The sequence below is a fragment of the Pongo pygmaeus genome, chromosome 13 (assembly GCF_028885625.2).
Source record: "Pongo pygmaeus isolate AG05252 chromosome 13, NHGRI_mPonPyg2-v2.0_pri, whole genome shotgun sequence".
In the NCBI taxonomy this organism is placed as follows: domain Eukaryota; kingdom Metazoa; phylum Chordata; class Mammalia; order Primates; family Hominidae; genus Pongo; species Pongo pygmaeus.
This window is the reverse complement of record NC_072386.2, coordinates 106,803,074-106,820,591: the sequence shown is the minus strand read 5'-3', so window position 1 is coordinate 106,820,591 and position 17,518 is coordinate 106,803,074. Positions and strand designations below refer to the sequence as shown.

General features: G+C 41.1%; 1 protein-coding gene across 2 annotated transcripts in view; it reads right to left on the bottom strand.

Annotated features, from left to right (window-relative positions):
• The window catches only part of PAPPA (pappalysin 1), a 246,970-nt gene that overhangs the window by 148,549 nt on the left and 80,903 nt on the right, over positions 1 to 17,518 (bottom strand). For both annotated transcript variants that reach the window (XM_054502141.2, XM_063649861.1), the window contains exon 7: positions 15,849 to 16,347. In XM_054502141.2, coding sequence (XP_054358116.1) covers positions 15,849 to 16,347 — 499 coding nt within the window. The remainder of the gene's footprint in view (positions 1 to 15,848; positions 16,348 to 17,518) is intronic.

The window sequence follows — 17,518 nt, the reverse complement described above, 5'->3', positions numbered from 1 at the left end:
CCTTTCTCCTCCCTGTGGCCTCTCTGGGTGGCCAGCAATTTTATTCCTGGCAGAGGGCAAACCCAACAGCATTTTCGAATTTGGCACCACATCTAAAACCATTTGGGGACTGGGCTTCTCTTTCTTCTCTCCCCTTACCCTTCCCAGGAGTGGCTTGAGTTCCATGAAGGCCAGCGTGCAGTTAGCAAACTACATTTCCCCTCAATTCTGAAACCCATGTGCACTTGGGGAAAATGTAATCCTTATGTTTCTGATTCATTTACACTTAACTCATCAAAATGCTATTTGTAGGAGCTATTTGATGTCCACGAAGTCTTCTGAGCCCTTTTGTAAGCCTTGCTTCTTAGAAGCAGGAAGTCACATTTCTGATGAGAGAGAGAACTTGAACCTAAAAGGTTGAGTTTGTTTTGAAATGAAGACTCTTGGAGGGTCACATGAACCCTGAGCTTAGCCAAATGCGTTCTCTCATTTCCTATACCAACCCCATCACCGGCACCAGCTGCCATGACGTTACTATGTCAGCTCTCTAAGATTTCATTCCCAGCAAACAAGGGAGACTTCTCTATGATCAGAGGGAGCTGAGTTCAAATGTGAGTCCCAAGGTCTGGCCAATGTCCAGCACTCTGTTACACAGGGGAAGAAACACCTGGACTGGGAATTAGGAGCGCTAAGTTCAGTTCTCTGTTCTGCCATTGAATGGCTGTGTGACTGTGAAGAACTGGCTTCCTCTCTTTCAGCTCAGTTCTCTCATATGTCAAGTGTCAGTCCTGGCATAGATGATCTTCAATGATCTTTCCAGGTCTGAGAGTTTTTCAGTGTAATTCCTAGATAGTAAGAAGTTTGAGCATCTCAAAATTCTCTGCTTAAAATTTTTGGAGACTGACTTCGTATACACAGAGCTTAGCTCAAGAAGGAAACACAAATATGTAGAAATCAGAGCTGGATGACTTTGAATATCACTTACTCCAAGTTTCTCATTGTGGGATGGATACTAATGCCCAGATATGGGAAATAAATGGCTGCAAGTCATATGGCAAATTAATGGCAGAGTCCAGCTGTCCTGGCATTTTTGACTAACATCCTTGGATGGAAGTTTCTAAACTTTTCACTTCACAGGATTCTGAAACTGGGGCAAAAACCTAGTTCCCACTCTGACAACAAGAATGTAAAAGCTAGCATCAGAATGGAAGGGGAGCTGGCATTGCTTTGCACAGTGAGGTGGTATCTGGCTTGTATTAAAACCCACGAGTGAATGATTAATCCTGGGTAGAAAACAAAGCCTGAGCCTTGTAACGTTATAGGTATTAGTTCTATGGAAGATTAACTCCCGATCCCCCATGGGACTTCTTTAGAACATTGGACTACACTTTGAGAATCAGTGGATGATGAAAACAGGTGGCCTCACAGGTCTTTATTTGCCTGCTCCCAACACACACACACACACACACACACACACACACACACACACACACATGCAGGTAGTCATGCATGCATGTACATGTGCATGCAAACATGCACATGTATGCCTCAATTGCTCCTGCATCTCTACATAGGAAAGAAATGTTGTGGCCGAACTGCCTGTATGCCTGCCTCTGATTCACAGGCCAGCAACTGGAAGGCACTTTTGAACTCCTCCTTGTTTCATCCCAACCCAAATATGCCTCTATAGCTGCATTCATTGTGTGTTTCAGTGATGCCAGTAACACAGGCATCTTTCATAACACACTCACCTGCCTCCTCCTTTTGATTAGTTATCCAAGTATTTTATCCCATTAATATCCCTCAGCCCCATCCAGTACTCTCCATTTCCACTTGACCACCATAGACAAGTGCCATCATCTACTTCAGTTTTGGCAACATTGCTTTTCCTCCTTTACCATTTTGGTCTATGCCTCCATCCTTACTTCTATCCAGACATACACACACAGCCAAAGAGATGTCCTAAAACCAAATCTAATGAAGATCTTCTCTTACCTTACAGACACTCAATGGCTCATCACCACTCTCAGGATGAAGTCCAGACATTACAGCAATGAACTCTGGGACCATCATGATCTAACCCCTGTCAACCTCTCTAGCCTCTTTGCTCAAACTCTCTTCTTGAAATTTTACCCTCAGCCACCACTCTGAGCAAGCAGTCTCACCTTCCTTCCCTGGCTAAATTTTCTTGCCTTGGTTTAGTTGCTGCCTCTTTCAGGAGATTCTCACTGACCTGTGAAGCTGAGTGAGGAGCTCTTAGCCCATGTGCTTCCCTTTACATAACAGCTTTTGCACTGTTAGATATCACTTGTTTATGTGTTTACTTTCACATTAAGTAGACTAAACTCCTGAAAGGCTAGTATGTCCCTTACTGACTGGTTTATCTTCACTGCCTACTATAGGACCTGTTACACAGACAGTGCTAAATAGTTGCCTGTTGAATGAATGAAACACAGAATTACACCTTCTGGCCCAATGCCTTTGCTTTAAGGATAAGAGAGCTGAGGCCCCAAGAGGAGCAGTGACCATGCTGTAAGATTCTCATTTGTCCTTTCAATCCTCTAGTAACGAATCCACCTTAGAAGGTAAAAGAAAGACCTTCAATATACCAGATATGATGTGTATTATCATGATTTTCTGACCACTTATTGATGTACCACAGGGTTTACTGATCCATTTATTCATGCATGCATGCATTTATTTATCTGCATTTATTGACCTTCTACATGATGTCTGGCCTTGCACAAGAAGCTAAGGATAGAGAATAACATGGCAGATATTACACAGCCCCCACCTCTAGTATCTCAGTGTCAAGTTAAAATGCCATCCAGGAAAAATGCACCAAAACATTTTCAAATTGTCTCAAAGGAAGAGCTTTGTAAGTCCTAAGAGAGAGGCTGGGTCTAGGTGGAGTCCTGAGAGTCCCACTGTGCCTGGAGGCTTTCTTTAGATCTAGATGGCCAGCCCCCAAACTCAAAGTTCTGACTTACTAACAACGTGACATGTAACCTGCTGCCTCCGTCTTTACTTAATTAGATGCACTGAGTGCAGGTGAGAGCTAAAGGATAATCTGAACAGAATTTCAGAGCTATGACCTACCCCTTTATTTTATAGATGGGGGTCTTGGGTCCACAGTTGGGGACCCACCTGATCAAGGACACAACAAAATTTCAGGATACCAGTACTAGAATCCAGGTCTCCTGATCCAGGGCCAGCACGTGGTGTGTTTTCTCTCTTATTTTTTCTTTAGCTCAGTTACAAAGGTTAAAGTACAATTTATCTTTTCCTTCTTCTAACCCAACACTGAAGCATAGCAACTCCTGGTAGAGTTTACGGGAAACTGCTTGATGTGTGTGTCTGTATGTGTCAGAGTGTTTGCCTTTTACACATACTCTCTATCATGGCTCTGGCCAAGAACAAGCGGAGTGAAAAATCAAACAATAGAAAGAATCACGAACATTTAAATCTTTACAGTTCACTAGATTGCATCATGTTCTTGCAAGTCTATTATCTTATCAGTTTTTCCCACCACTCCTTGTTAGACTGTGTGGACAGTCACCCACTTTGTCCAAGGGAAGGAACTTAAGCTTAAACAATGGAAAAAAGCTGTTCCACAGCAAGGCTGGTGCTGGTGTGGGAGTCAGATCTCTTGATTCCAAATTCAGCATCTCTAAAGTGGTGTCTGAGGTTGTGTTTTAACAGACACAACATAAACCCACCAAGACCTGCCCTCATGATTCTCAGTGTCTCCAAGCACAGACTGAATAGATTTTGTCCACTCCTCTTGCCAATGCCCAGTGTGAGATAAATTCCTCCATTCTTCTCACATCTGTAATTGCTCTGACAGCTGTTATTTTCCTTCTCTTTCCTCTTCATTTATTTGTTTTCTTAAAAATCAGGAATTGGAGCAGCACAACGAAGTCTAGTCCATCCTACCTACCCCCAGGGTGAACAGAAAATAACAAAGTAGTAGGTGACACCAGGACATGCATTGCAACCTGATTTCACTAACTCATCATTTTCCAAAGGAGCTTCCTCAGTAATGCTAGTCCTATGATATGTGATAAGAAAACAGGGTAACTTTTTCAAACAATGTCAGAATACACTACATACAGCATTCCAGCAACCTCTGGGAGACTCACAATGAAAAGGAAAAGTAGCACGTTCTGTGAGGTTCTGCAGAACAACACCTCTTGAATAGAGTTGAAACTAGCATTCCTTGCCTACACACAGACCTCTTTTTCCCTCTCAGAATTGATATTAATATGTCATGAAACTATTAATCCATAGATATCTATAGAAATATTTGGACATATAACAATTGCTCTATTTGTTTTTCTGCTGACAGATATAGACACATTTCCTCTAGCAATGTGGTGCAGCTGGATGATCAAGACCCATCATCCCCTTCCCCAAGGTAACAACATTTATTTTCTCTCTCTCTTTTTTTATTCTTGGAGACAGGGTCTCACTCTGTTGTCCAAGCTGGAGTGCAGTGGTACAATCATGGCTCACCACTGCAGCCTTGACCTCCCAGGCTCAAGTGATCCTCCTCCCTCACCCTCCTGAGTAACTGGAACCACAGGTGCACACCACTACACCTGGCTAAATTATTATTATTATTATTTTGTCAAGATGGGGTCTTTCTATGCTGTCCGGGCTGGTCTCGAACTCCTGAGCTCAAGCAGTCCTCCCACCTCAGGCTCCCAAATTGTTGGGATTACAGGCATGAGCCACCACATTTGGCCTTCATTTTCTTTTCTATCTATAACCTTGCTTTTTAAAAAACTTGACTTCAATGTCTAGGCTCTGATCATTTCTGAGGAGAATCATCTCAATTCTAACCAATAGTCTTGCATGCCAGGAAGTTTCTTTCCACTCAAGTTTATTCATGCATGTTTATAAGAGGCACAAGGTTGAAGTGGCTAAGAATCTCACCTCTAACTCTTCCAGAGGGAAGTTTCTTAATGTCCTGAAACATTAGTTTTCTCAGCTGTAAAGTGGAACTAATAATAAAAGCTCAAAGAATTTTTTAAAAGGATTAAATAAGAAAAATTTTTTAAAGCACTTAGCACAATGCCTGGTACATAGCCAATAAATGATGGATATAATTATTACACTTGCATTACACTTGTATAATAACACAAATAGTCCTAGCTTAGAGTCATCGAACCCATTATTTTACCAGCTGGGTGTATGTGGGCCCGTTACATAGTTTATCTGAGCATCTTTTATAGAATGGGGGAAAAATCTGTTGAGGACATTAGGATATCTGTTTGAGATTATATATTAACGGGAAGTGTGTCAGGTCCATTGTAAAGACCTATTACATTTTTCCTATCATTATATGGAGAACAGGCCTAATGTATTTTGGATAATTCATTCAAATATACATTTAAAACACCTTCTCAAAGCCTTTTAAAATCATTCTAAACCAGGAAGGGTTATGTTAACTACACATAATTTTCCATATAGAGTATTGCTTTCTTTCTATTTGGATGGCATCAGGATTGAGCAGATTACTTTATCTTTAATGATTCTGAAAGATAAGTGGGATGGAAAATATGGTGGATGAGATAGTAATTTTATGGTTATGGAAAAGATTCTGTTACTTTGCAGAGAGGTTTCTTACCATGTTATAAGTAGACATGGGTTGTGTGGCAATAGTTCCAGTTCAGCCATGAGCAATTTCAGTCCTACGTGTTTAACAGCCTTCTTAGCATTTCTTCTCTTACGACTCATGGGCGTCTCAAACACAATATGTCTAAGACTGAACTCTTGATCTACCCCATGCCCAACAAAACAATAAATTAAAATATATTCCTCTATTTCAGGAAATAACGTTTCCCTCATTCCAGATACTCAAACCAGAAATTGGAGAGTCATTAAACAGCTACTTCTTATTAAACTGCTTGAATCCAATCTATCACCAAGTCCTGTTGGTTCTACCTTTAAAACACACCCCTCCAAGTCATTCACTTTTCTATGCAAATAATCATCATCTTTGGTTTGGACTTCAGCAGTCAACCCTAAATGGATTCACTCACCCTTCCTCAATCCTTTCTTCACAGAGTACCAGGGCAGTATTATAAAATCTCAGACCTGATTGGTTTAGTCCCTCTATTTCATAATGAATAAATCTAAACTCAACATGAGCCACAAACTCTTCATAATGTGGCCCCTTCTTTTTTTATTTGTATAAATTTATGGGGTACAAATATAATTTTATTACATGCATAGATGGCAGAGTGAAGTCAGGGTTTTGGGGGTATCTATGCTATGAATAATGTACACTGTGCCCCTTAAGTAATTTCCCATCATCCACCCCCTTCCATTCCCCCACCCTTCTGAGTGTCCATATTGTCTGTCACTCCGTACTCTATGTCTATGTGTACACATTATTTAGCTCCCACTTCTAAGTGAGAATACGAGGTATTTGTCTGTCTATGTCTGAGATGTTTTACTTAAGATAATAGCCTCCAGTGCCACCCACGCTGCTTCAAACGACAAGATTCCATTCCTTTTAATGGCTGAGTAATATTCCATTGTGTACACGTACCTCGTTTTCTTTAATCCCATCATCCATTGATGGATGCTTAGGTTGATTCCATATCTTTGCAATTGTGAACAGTGCTGTGATAAACATATGGGTGCAGGTATCTTTCTGATATAATGATTTATCTTCCTTTGGGTAGATACCCAGGAGTGGGATTGCTGGATCAAATAGTAGTTCTATTTGTAGTTCTTTGAAAAATCTCCATGCTCTTTTCCATAGAGGTTGTACTAATTTACATTTTCACCAGAAGTGTATAAGAGTTCCCTTTTCTCCACACCCTTGCCAACATATGTTATTTTTTGTCTTTTTATAATAGTCTGGTTCCTTCTTATCTCTTTACTCATCTTCTACAGACTCTTAATTTAAGGGGGATGTATACTCTATTATAACCTCTTGTAATAATACTCTTCAGTTTGTAATTATAATTTTATGTGTGCTATTATTCAGCTCTCCTACCAGATTATAAGATTCAGAGTTACACTCCCAGGACAAAGATTGACATGCAGTAGGCACTCCTATTAAATGCACGAGTGAATAAATGTAGAAACAAACAAATGAATAAATTTATCAATGGAGCTATTGGTTCAATTTTTAACTTCTATGGGTCTCAGTTTGCCCATCTGTAGAAGAGAACCTATAATGGTTCACTTACTACAAATTTAGTAGTGCATTAGAGTAATCTATAAAAGTTTATATAAGCACTTTTGATGGTGTTAGCACCAAACAGGAGCCCTTCACCCTTTCAAAATTGAGAAGGCACTTGGAGATAGCACTTCTATGGCTGTTGCTGACCCTGGAGATCAGTTGATTTTGTTAAGCCCTTTTGCTTATCCTAATATTCCCAGAACCCATATTTCATTCTGAGAAATACTTGGCCGAGACTGATGAGAGGGAGTCATAGGTGGATAATGCCTGGTTTCCAGAACCAGAGTGAAATTGTGCTGACTATGTGCTCCCCTGGCCTGAGCTAAGAGCAGTGGTATTCATTCTGGGCTTGGAAAAACAACTCTCTCTACTGATGCTGCTCATCTCTTCTGGTGGATGGGACATCAGAATGTAGGCAAAACCATGCTGGCCAGGCGTGGGAGAAGGCCCTGCTCAGGAAGGGGTCCAGCCTGAATCATGCATTTCAGCAACAGGTTACTGGAAATCATGCTAGTTTGGCCATGTCCACACTTCCTAAGCCTCCTCCTCCTCATCTGCTTAAATGTTCAAAAAAACAATAAAAAAATTTTGCTTTCTCTTCTTTTTGGTGTTTATTCTATTGCTTTTGGAAATAAGAAGATCTAATTTTAGTATTTATTTTCTCCATCCATCAAGATACCATCTTGTCCTTTGTCAGTCATTATGACAATGACTGTGCTCTGTATCTTGCCAGGCACACCCTTTGGGGTCAGGCAAAGGGATATAAAACTTGGCTTTAGCATCTGTTAACTGGGGGACCTTAAATCAATGACCTTATCTCTTATAGTCTGAGCGTCTCCATCTAAGAAGTCAGGCATGCTAATACCTAAACATCATTGGTAGACTTATAAAAAAGTACTGAGCATATATGAGGTTTTCACTACATGGTAGTTATTGTTAGCAGTAATGTTAGTGCTACCAGTAGTAAATGCTACAAGTAATACTAGCAATGTGAAGATGGTTAACACAGTGACTAAATTTAAGCCCTGCTGAGAGCAGAAACTGGGCTGGTTTTTGTTACCTATTGTATCTTCAGAATGTGTCATGGTTCTCAGCACAGGGATTGTACTAAATCAGCATTTGATAAATATATCAATACATAAAAGAAGAATCAGAGTAACTTCTGCATAAATGCTATTTCCCTCTTAACTTCCTGTTTCACCCTGGATTCTGATAACATTAATGGATATGCAATAGGGCTGACATTGAAATCCCAATTTAACGAATGAGAAATAGAGGCGTGAAGGAGATTAAAGATGAGGCCCATCTTAAGGATATGAATAGACGAGTCATAGAACAGGAAATGCAATTATCCAGTAAATGTATTTGAGTAGATGCTTACTTAAGAGCACATAACAGAAATGTCAATGAGAAGTCATATTTTTCCCATCAAAGTGGGTAAAAAAGTGCAAAGAAAAAACACTTTCATTATGCCAAATAATAAGCAGTCATGATACAAAATAGCAGGTCTTGGCACACACTGCTGGTGGGGTGGAAGCTAGTTTACCTGCCCAGAATGTCATAGTTGTGTCTATTAAAATGAAAAAGGCCCAGAGCTTATCACCAGCAATTTCTCAGTATTGACCCTAGCGAAATGCTTGCATGCACGTGCCTGCAAGGATGTTTGTACGAGAATGCTCACTGCAACATTTGCTTGCAGCAGAAAAATGTGTGAAGTGACCTAAATGCCCACCATTAAGGGTATGGCTAAATTACTTGTAGCACATTCATACTATGGGATACTGTACAGCAGCTAAAAAGATTGAAGTATATCTAAGAATTGAAGTAGATAGATACCCCAAATTAATACAATTTCCATCCCAAAGCTGTACATTTGATCTGTGGTTGAGCATGCCCTTCTGACATGCAGTATGCTTGTTCCTTCCTCCCTTCATTTATTCATTCATTCATTTATCAATTTTGGCTGAACATCCACTTAGTTTCAACCATTTGAACTGTGGTGAACCTCTTCAATGATCAGCTGTTATGCATCCTTCAAGTCTCAGTTTACCTGTCACTTCTTCCAAGAAGCCCTCCTTAACTATTCAAGCTGGGTTAGACACCCTTCCCATGTTTTCTCACAGCCCCCCTGCCCCCTGTGCTCCTCACACCATAACACTTTTCATGCTGCAGTATAATATTTTTCATTTACAATCATGTGCTCTTGAGGCCAGAGATCATGTCTGTATTAATCAGGGCTGTATTCCTAGCACAGAACAGACATTTAATAAATATTTGTTAAATGGGACAAGTATTACTTAACATGGATTATATTAGATTTTCACTAGTTGATGGATGAATGAATGAATAAATTAATACATACAAGAACAAAGGATGGATGACAGGGTGAGAAACGGAAAGAGCTATAAAAAGAAATGAGGCTTAGGAAAAAAAAAGAAAGTGGTGACTCAGCTCGAGAGCCATAGAAACAGCATGTAAGAGCCACCTGTGCCTTCACCTGACCCTGATTTGGGCTAAACTTTCCAAATCCTCTGAGGCTTAATATGGCATCACATATCAATGTTATAACTAAGATCTGACAGCAAGAGACGCATCTTCTGAGGGCCCACTTTGTGCTACTGCTGATTTATTCTTCACATGCTCAACAAGTATCCGTGGAGCCCCGATTGTGTCATTTAAGTGTCATAAATTTTGTATTTAAGAATATGAACCAGGTGAAGGAAAAACCACAAGCACTGTTAAATATAATACAACACAAACTGTGATCAAGGACTAAGGATCATGTTATAAGAAATTCATATTCCAAACAGGCTGGGATCCCAGGGATGGCAGCTCAGCTAGCTTTCATTATAAGTTACTGGGGGACACTTCTGGTCTCTGTTCAAATGTCATCTCATCAGAGAGGACTTTCCTGACCACCTATCTAAAAATGACTAAATCTTTTCCAACTGGGATATTATATAATAACATGCTTCTTTTTTGTCTCCCAACTACATTGTAATAATCAATGAAAGCAAAAACTTTTTCTTGCTGTATTCATTATCGCATCCCTAGAGGTTAGAAAGTAGTTAAGCTCATGTTGGGAGTCAACAAATATTTGCTGAGCAAGTGAACTGATGAATGAACTAAAGTTTCTAATTGATGGGTATTCAAAGCATTTGGAGTTCAGAGGCAAAAATTTGGATCTGATTTGTAAAATTTGGACCCACAAGAATGTCCAGCCGGATCATATAAACATCTCCTTTCCTTATGTCTATTCATTTCCCCAAAGAATTATATGGAGAATGCCAAGGAGGTGAGATAAAATAGATATAGATTGTGTTGGAAGCTTTACAGGTCTGAATGTGAGAGAAGAATTAATAGATGACTAAATTGGGATACACAAATAAGCCAGTTGAGAGAGATGACTTTTAAGAATATTTCTAGCTCTAAATTGAGGATCCTAAGAAGGCAGAGGCATAAACAAACATACTCGTTCAACCAGAGAATGAATGATCAAGAGCACTAGCTTTGGAGTTGACAGATCTACTTACAGACCCCAGCTTTGCCCCTTGATAGCCGTAAACTATAATCCACATTCCTTCTCTGAGTTTCCAGTCCCTATCTATAATCTGGGGATAGGACCACCTACATTGTGGGGTTGTTGGGATGATTAAATCAAATGAGATTATCTATGTGAAGTCCCTAGTTACTGCTTGACACATAGTACAAGCTTAGTACATTTTGGCTTCTCCATTTCTCTTCAAATGCTAAACTCCTCATTCTTCATTCCAGAACCATTGAAAGAACATTTTCTCAGTGCTTACCTTGTGTCTATAATTGTTCTAGGTGCTTGGAATGCACCAGGAGAAAAACAGGAAAAAAATCTAGCCCTCAGGGAGTTTATATTCTAGTGCTAAGTTTAGACTTCAATTCATCCAAGTTTGGGTTAGAAACCTCTGACTCTGTGTTTCTGTTTCTTCCATCAGAATATTATTTTACTGCAATGACACTTCTTGCCTGTCCCTCTCTTTTCCCATAGACTGTGAGCACCTTGAGTTTTCAGCACCACTGGATTACTATTTCTTAAAATAGTGCATAGTGCCTAATAGATACCCAGTGAATATTTGTTGCATGAAGTGATGGATGAATGAGACAGACCAATAAGTAGATGGATAACGAGAGTGAGCTACTGTTCACTGTTCCTGGTTTGCTTTATACTTTGCTTTCTTAGTTTTGTCCAGAGAATTTACTTCTTGGAGAAATCTGAAGATTCCATATAGGCCAAGGAGCACCAGTGCTCAGTGTAGAAGCACTTGACAGCCAAGTGGAGAAAAAGATGCTTCCCTGCTATTTCTTCCCAGCCAGAAGCATAAAGAACTGCCTGTGTAATTTGTGTTATTGGACACCAAGACATTAAGGGTGGGCCACAGGGACTGATTGTGGACTAGTGGCCTCTGACTTGTAAGCCTGTATTCCGCTTGCTATATTTAGAGCTTTGGCCAGATTGGATGCATTTCTCAGCTCTAAAATTCCGCCTTTACATTATTGTAGTAGGAAGTAGTATGGGTAGTGGTTAGGAAGGTGGAATTTGGAATTAGACTTAGGTTTGAGGCCTGTCTATGTCATTACTAGCTGTATGAGGTTAGTTTAATTACTCTCTGAATGTAAGCTTTTTCACCTACCTCAGAAGTGTTTGTGAGGCACTTAAAGCAGAGAAAGTACCTAGTAAATGGTTGTCATTATTGTGGTCCACATTTCAGTAGGGCATACAGAGCCAGTGAGGTTTCCTCTGGGTACTGATTCTTACAGACAGTCCCTATTGAATTCCTTTTGCTACAAAAAAGTATGTGAATCACCTGTTACCCGAGACACCTTCTCTGTGTCTACCCATAGAGAAGGGCTTAATGTGTTGGCCTCTCATTGTACAGATATGGAAACTGAGGTCCAAATAGGTGATGCGGTGTGTCTTTGTGTCATATGATGAGTTTGTAGCAGAGTTGGCACTGGTCCCCTTTCTTCTGATAGTGTCATTTCTTATTCGATAGAGGGGTTTCCACTTAAGGGAGATGGAGATGCTCCACATTTCTTTCTGGTCCTGGCCAAAAGTAATCAGTCTACTAGAAGTTTCCATGGGGTAAGCACAGAGGCTCTCTCTTCATCACTGTCATACCTTGGGAAACTATCTCCAGTGTAGATAACAGAAAGAATAAATATTTTTGTTGAGAGAAAAAAAATGAAGACAAAGGTCAAAGGGAATCATGTAATGGGTTGAGTCAGGAAAGAAAAAGAAAGCATTTTTTCCCTCTCCTCTTTTTCTCCAAAACAGTCTTTATATAGAACTTGTATAAGAGCCAATTTATTTGATATGGAAAAAATGTGAAAGCAGCAAAATACACATACACACACATACACACACAAAGAGGTATTTGTGGTGGGGTTCAGAACTCAAATTACCAAGAGATAAAGGAGTTGAAATGGTAGGTTGATTTGGAAGGATGTGTTTCTCTTTTTTCAGTCTCACAGAACATTCAGGTCAGGAAGCCCAGCCCATCCCAGCCCAGATCTCCAATAAACTCCTTGAAACACAAAAGATTCGAAGAGGAAGGCCGATGAAAGCCTCAGTCTAGCCCTTGTGCCTGACACGTAGTAGGGACTAAAGAAATATTTGGAGAGTGAATGAAAGAACAAATTGTGCGTAAGAGTGTCAACCTCAGTACTGATGATTTGACACAGTACATGGCACTTTTACAAAGTGGGTAGGAGCTCAGCACTTAAGTTTGAGTGCCTTCAGGAAAGGGACTGGTCTGAGTCATCCTAATACTGTTTCCAGTACAGAATCTGGCATATAGAATGTTCTCATTACATATTTGTGAATTGAGCAAGTAGTTGCATGAGTGAAAGAGAATTTGGAGATTCCTGGGCCTTGGAGATAATTTAGAGCAGTGGCTATTAAACTTTAACTAGCACCCAAATTACCTGGAAAGGCCCTGCACTCAGAGTTTCTGATTCACTAGGCTGGACTGGGGCCTGAGAGCCTGGCCTTTCTCAGTTCCCATGATGCCATTGGTCTGGGGTCACACTTTGAGAACTTGTTTAAGTGCACTGGTTTTTAAACTTGTTTAAACTTGTTGCAAATTATAATCACCTTATGAGATTTAAAAAGTTCTAATGGTCAGGCCTTATTCCTAACCATTAAATAAATATCTGGGGGGAGAGTGGAGATGGGATACAAGTGAGACTCAGGCAATTTTTAAATGTCCCAGTTTTTAAATGTGCAATCCAAATTGAGAAGAACTGGCCAGGTGCGGTGGCTCACGCCTGTAATCCCAGCACTTTGGGAGGCTGAGGCAGGCAGATCACGAGGTCAGGAGTTCTCAGACCAGCCTGGCCAACCTGGTGAAACCCCGTCTCTACTAAAAACACAAAAATTAGCCCAGCGTGGTGGTGCGTGCCTGTAATCCCAGCTACTCGGGAAGCTGAGGCAGGAGAATTGCTTATACCTGGGGGGTGGAGGTTGCAGCGAGCCAAGATCACACCACTGCACTCCAACCTGGGCGAGAGTGCAAGACTCTGTCTTGGAAAGAAAAAAAAAGAGAGAGAGAGAGAAGAATTAATCTGGTGCAACCTCCTGCATGCAAAGTTGAGGCATCGGAAGACTAGAAAGGACAAGTGACTCACCTAAGAGGGTAGAGCCAGTTAGTGACTTAGCTGAGATTTTGCTGAGAATAGAACTAAGCTAAATCACTAAGGGTTCTTTCATTTATTCAGTTTAATTTTCACCATTTCACACTTATCAACCCATGGCAGCTCTCATAGGCTGATAACTCGAGGCAAAAAAAATGAAAGCTGAGTTTAAACTGAGATTTTAAAACATCTATTATTTCTTCCCTCCATTGTTTTATAAAGAAAGTTTAAGTGGAAGCATATTTATAGAACTCTACCACTCTAGACAAGTGAGGAGATGGAAGAGACAGGGTTATGGAATATTTTTAAGGCAAGACTATCCTTTAAATTTTAAGTACATTCTCAAACACAAACCAAGTGCTCTTTCTGAGTTCTTAAACAGCTGTTCCTCATCTCTGATTCAATGAATTAGCAAGAGTTTGCCTGTGATGTGCACATTAATTGCTAGTATGTAAAAGGAAGTGCTGGTAAAGTGTTTGAAAGTGGTTCTGCCCTTCAAAAAGATTAAAAGTTTCCTCTAGAACTTGGTTTCCATTAATGATTGGCTTAGTGAATATTTTCAAGTAGACAGAGCAGAGATTGTCTTATATCATTTTAGAACCAAGTAAAGAGCCACAAAAGGCCTATAGAAACCATTGATACCCAAGTTAGACAGCGAAGACTCTATCCTTTTTGTAGATTAAAACAGAAGTTGGAATCACATCTTTAACTGAGCACCAGTTGAGTGCAGTGGCTTAGGAGTCAGAACGAAATTCCAATCCTTACCTTCACCGCTTCCTAACTGTGTGATCTTGGACAAGTGACTTCACATCTCTAAGCCCCAGTTTTCTTCTTTGTAAAATAAGAATAATAGGGCTATAGTTGTAGAGAGGATGGAATGAGTAAAAGATGCAGACCTTAGCCCATTTTCTAGTACACAGGAAAAGCACTAATGGCTTCATTATAAGATGGTCTTCCTCCTAAGACAGAAATTCTGAGGATGTTTGGGGAAGAAGTAATAGAGAGGTGGCTTCAGAAGTGAGTAATTTTTTTTTTTTTTTTTTTTTTTTTTTGAGATGGAGTTTCACTCTTGTGGCCGAGGCTGGAGTGCAATGGCATGATCTCGGTTCACTGCAACCTCCGCCTCCTGGATTCAAGCGATTCTCCTGCCTCAGCCTCCCGAGTAGTTGGGATTACAGGCGTACATCACCACACCCAGCTAATTTTTTTGTATTATTAGTAGAGACAGGGTTTCACCATGTTAGCCAGGCTGGTCTTAAACTCCTGAGCTCAGGTGACCTGCCTGCCTCGGCCTCCCAAAGTGCTGAGATTACAGGCGTGAGCCACCTCCCTGGCCGAGAAGTGAGTATGAAAGACAAGTACTACTTCACATAAGAGCAGTGAGCATCCAAAAAGAGTTACGGAAACCTAAAGCTGCAAAGGCCCTAAAGATCAAATGGGTTTGAACCACTGTTCTGCCTCAGGAAATAAGACAAAAACAAGCGCTGTTAAAGTTGATATTCACTTTCCAGCACAATTTTTGTGCAAATACCTAGGACTGTGCCCAACCCCCAGCCAATCTACTATAACTTCACCCCCGATTCACCCACTGAAAAAGCAATCAAAATGCATAAATTGTCTTCAATTTAATATAAAAAGAAAATCATTAGCAAACTTCAGCTCTTCTACTTTCATTAGTAATAAATGATTTTCTCACTGCTACTCTCATCCAACCTCCTTCATTTACTATTGGAATGACTAAGATTAAGAAAGGCTTATGAGGCTTAAGGTCACACATCAGATTTGTCACTAAATCAAGGTCTAATGGTTCCTTTCCTATTGCTCTTCCCATGATATCAACTCTGCCATGTTAAGACAAATCTACACCCAATGATGGGTTACAATCCATAGAATGAGTCTTGACTGTGATGGACCTTCCCCCTGTCCAGGCCTCTCTGAGCCGCCTCACGTTCCTCCACAACCCACCCACTTAATAAACTCCCTATTCAGAGAGTGCACTTACATGTCTATGAATTTCCTATTGAGATGTAGGATGGAGGCCACATCCACCTGGAGAGGAGGGTCCCGGACCACCTTATACTTCAGGGGCTTACACTGTAGACAGAGTGGGGTGTCTGCAGTGGAGGTCAACATGGCAGCATCAATCTCCAGGTGCTCGTCCAGTGTGTAGATTTGGATGCCATATACCTCCTCACCCACGTCCCGGAGTCTGATGGTCAGTGGGACATCACAGAAGACATTCTGAGGACCCAGGGAGACGTTCTTCCCACTGACAGTCAAAAGTTTGATGTCATTGACAGCTCCACTAGAGTCCCAGTCAGTGGAGACAAAGGTCACCCAAATGGTCAGAGACTCAGGGACCAAGGGGTAGAGGAACTCCAGCTCGAGGTAGCAGCCTTGAGGCTCAGGGCAGGCTGGAGGAACCGTGTGTGGGTTGACAGCTGAATTTGGGCTCCAGGTGCGGACACTGGACTTACAGGGCTGTTCAACATCAGGATGACCTATGCAGAAGAGATGAGGGAATGAGTTCTTGGGGAAAGAGCTTTATTTCGATCCTTAGAGTTTCCTGTGGACCCCAGGAGAAATTGGCCTGACTAGAACTTAGACAGAGGGGAAAAGGAGAGGAAGGTTCTTGGTGCCTTGGTGAATCTGCTATACACACCGCATCCATCTCATCCCCACCCCTACAATACAGATTTCAGAGGAATCACCAGACATTCAGTCAAACTGCTTTCATCTCACTACCGAGTCAATGTTCAAACTTTCCTTCCTCATCTTCCACTTAGGAGGCTGTGCTGCCTAAGATGAAAAGAAGTAAAGGGTACATATTGGCTAAACACCCACTGTGTCCCCTGAACTTCTTTAATTCTTGCAAGGACTTATTTAGGAGGTGAGAAAACTAAGGCTCCCAAATATAGAGTGAATCGATCAGGTTCATACAACTTGAAGTGTAAAAGTCAGCATTAGAACCGAGTTTTGTTTCATTTTGGAATCTGTATTCTTTGTTCTTCTCCCTATTGGATGCAGGGGACAGTAGAATAAATTAGAATCCTTGTGGTATTTCTGCCATTGGTAAAACCTACTTGGACTGACAGAAATCCTAACCCCACCCCCTGACCAGCAAAGAATAGGTGAGCATAAATAGCATCCACTCTGCAGACTGAGGACCTGGGAGGAAACTGTCTAGAACCATGAACAACAGAGCTGGAAGGCAGCCTTGGAGCCCTCTTATCTCTCCTCCTCCCCTTCTCTACATGCGGTCATTCCATACCACTGAGCTTCTCCACACTCTGTTCTGTCTCACTCAGGAAGGGGAGGGTTGGGTGAGGAGCAGGGAGAAGGAAGGAGGGATTCTTCTCCTCTTTCCCTAGGGAGATGATGCCTCATCCCCACTGATCTCAGCCTGTAGCGACTTCTGAATTTTTCTCTGCTGAGATCACATCTAGACTCCCAGAGAGCTCTTCCTTGCACTACTGAGGAAAAGAACCAGGACTCAATGTAGTGATTGGCTCTAATTTGTTTAAGGGAGCCTCATGAGAGAGACAGACCAGATGGTAAGATGAAGGACCTCAAGTTGCCCAACTAGACACCTTAAAAAAAAAAAATTAAGAGACAGAGTCCTGCTCTATTGCCCAGGCTGCAGTGGAATGGTCTGATTGTAGCTCATTGCAG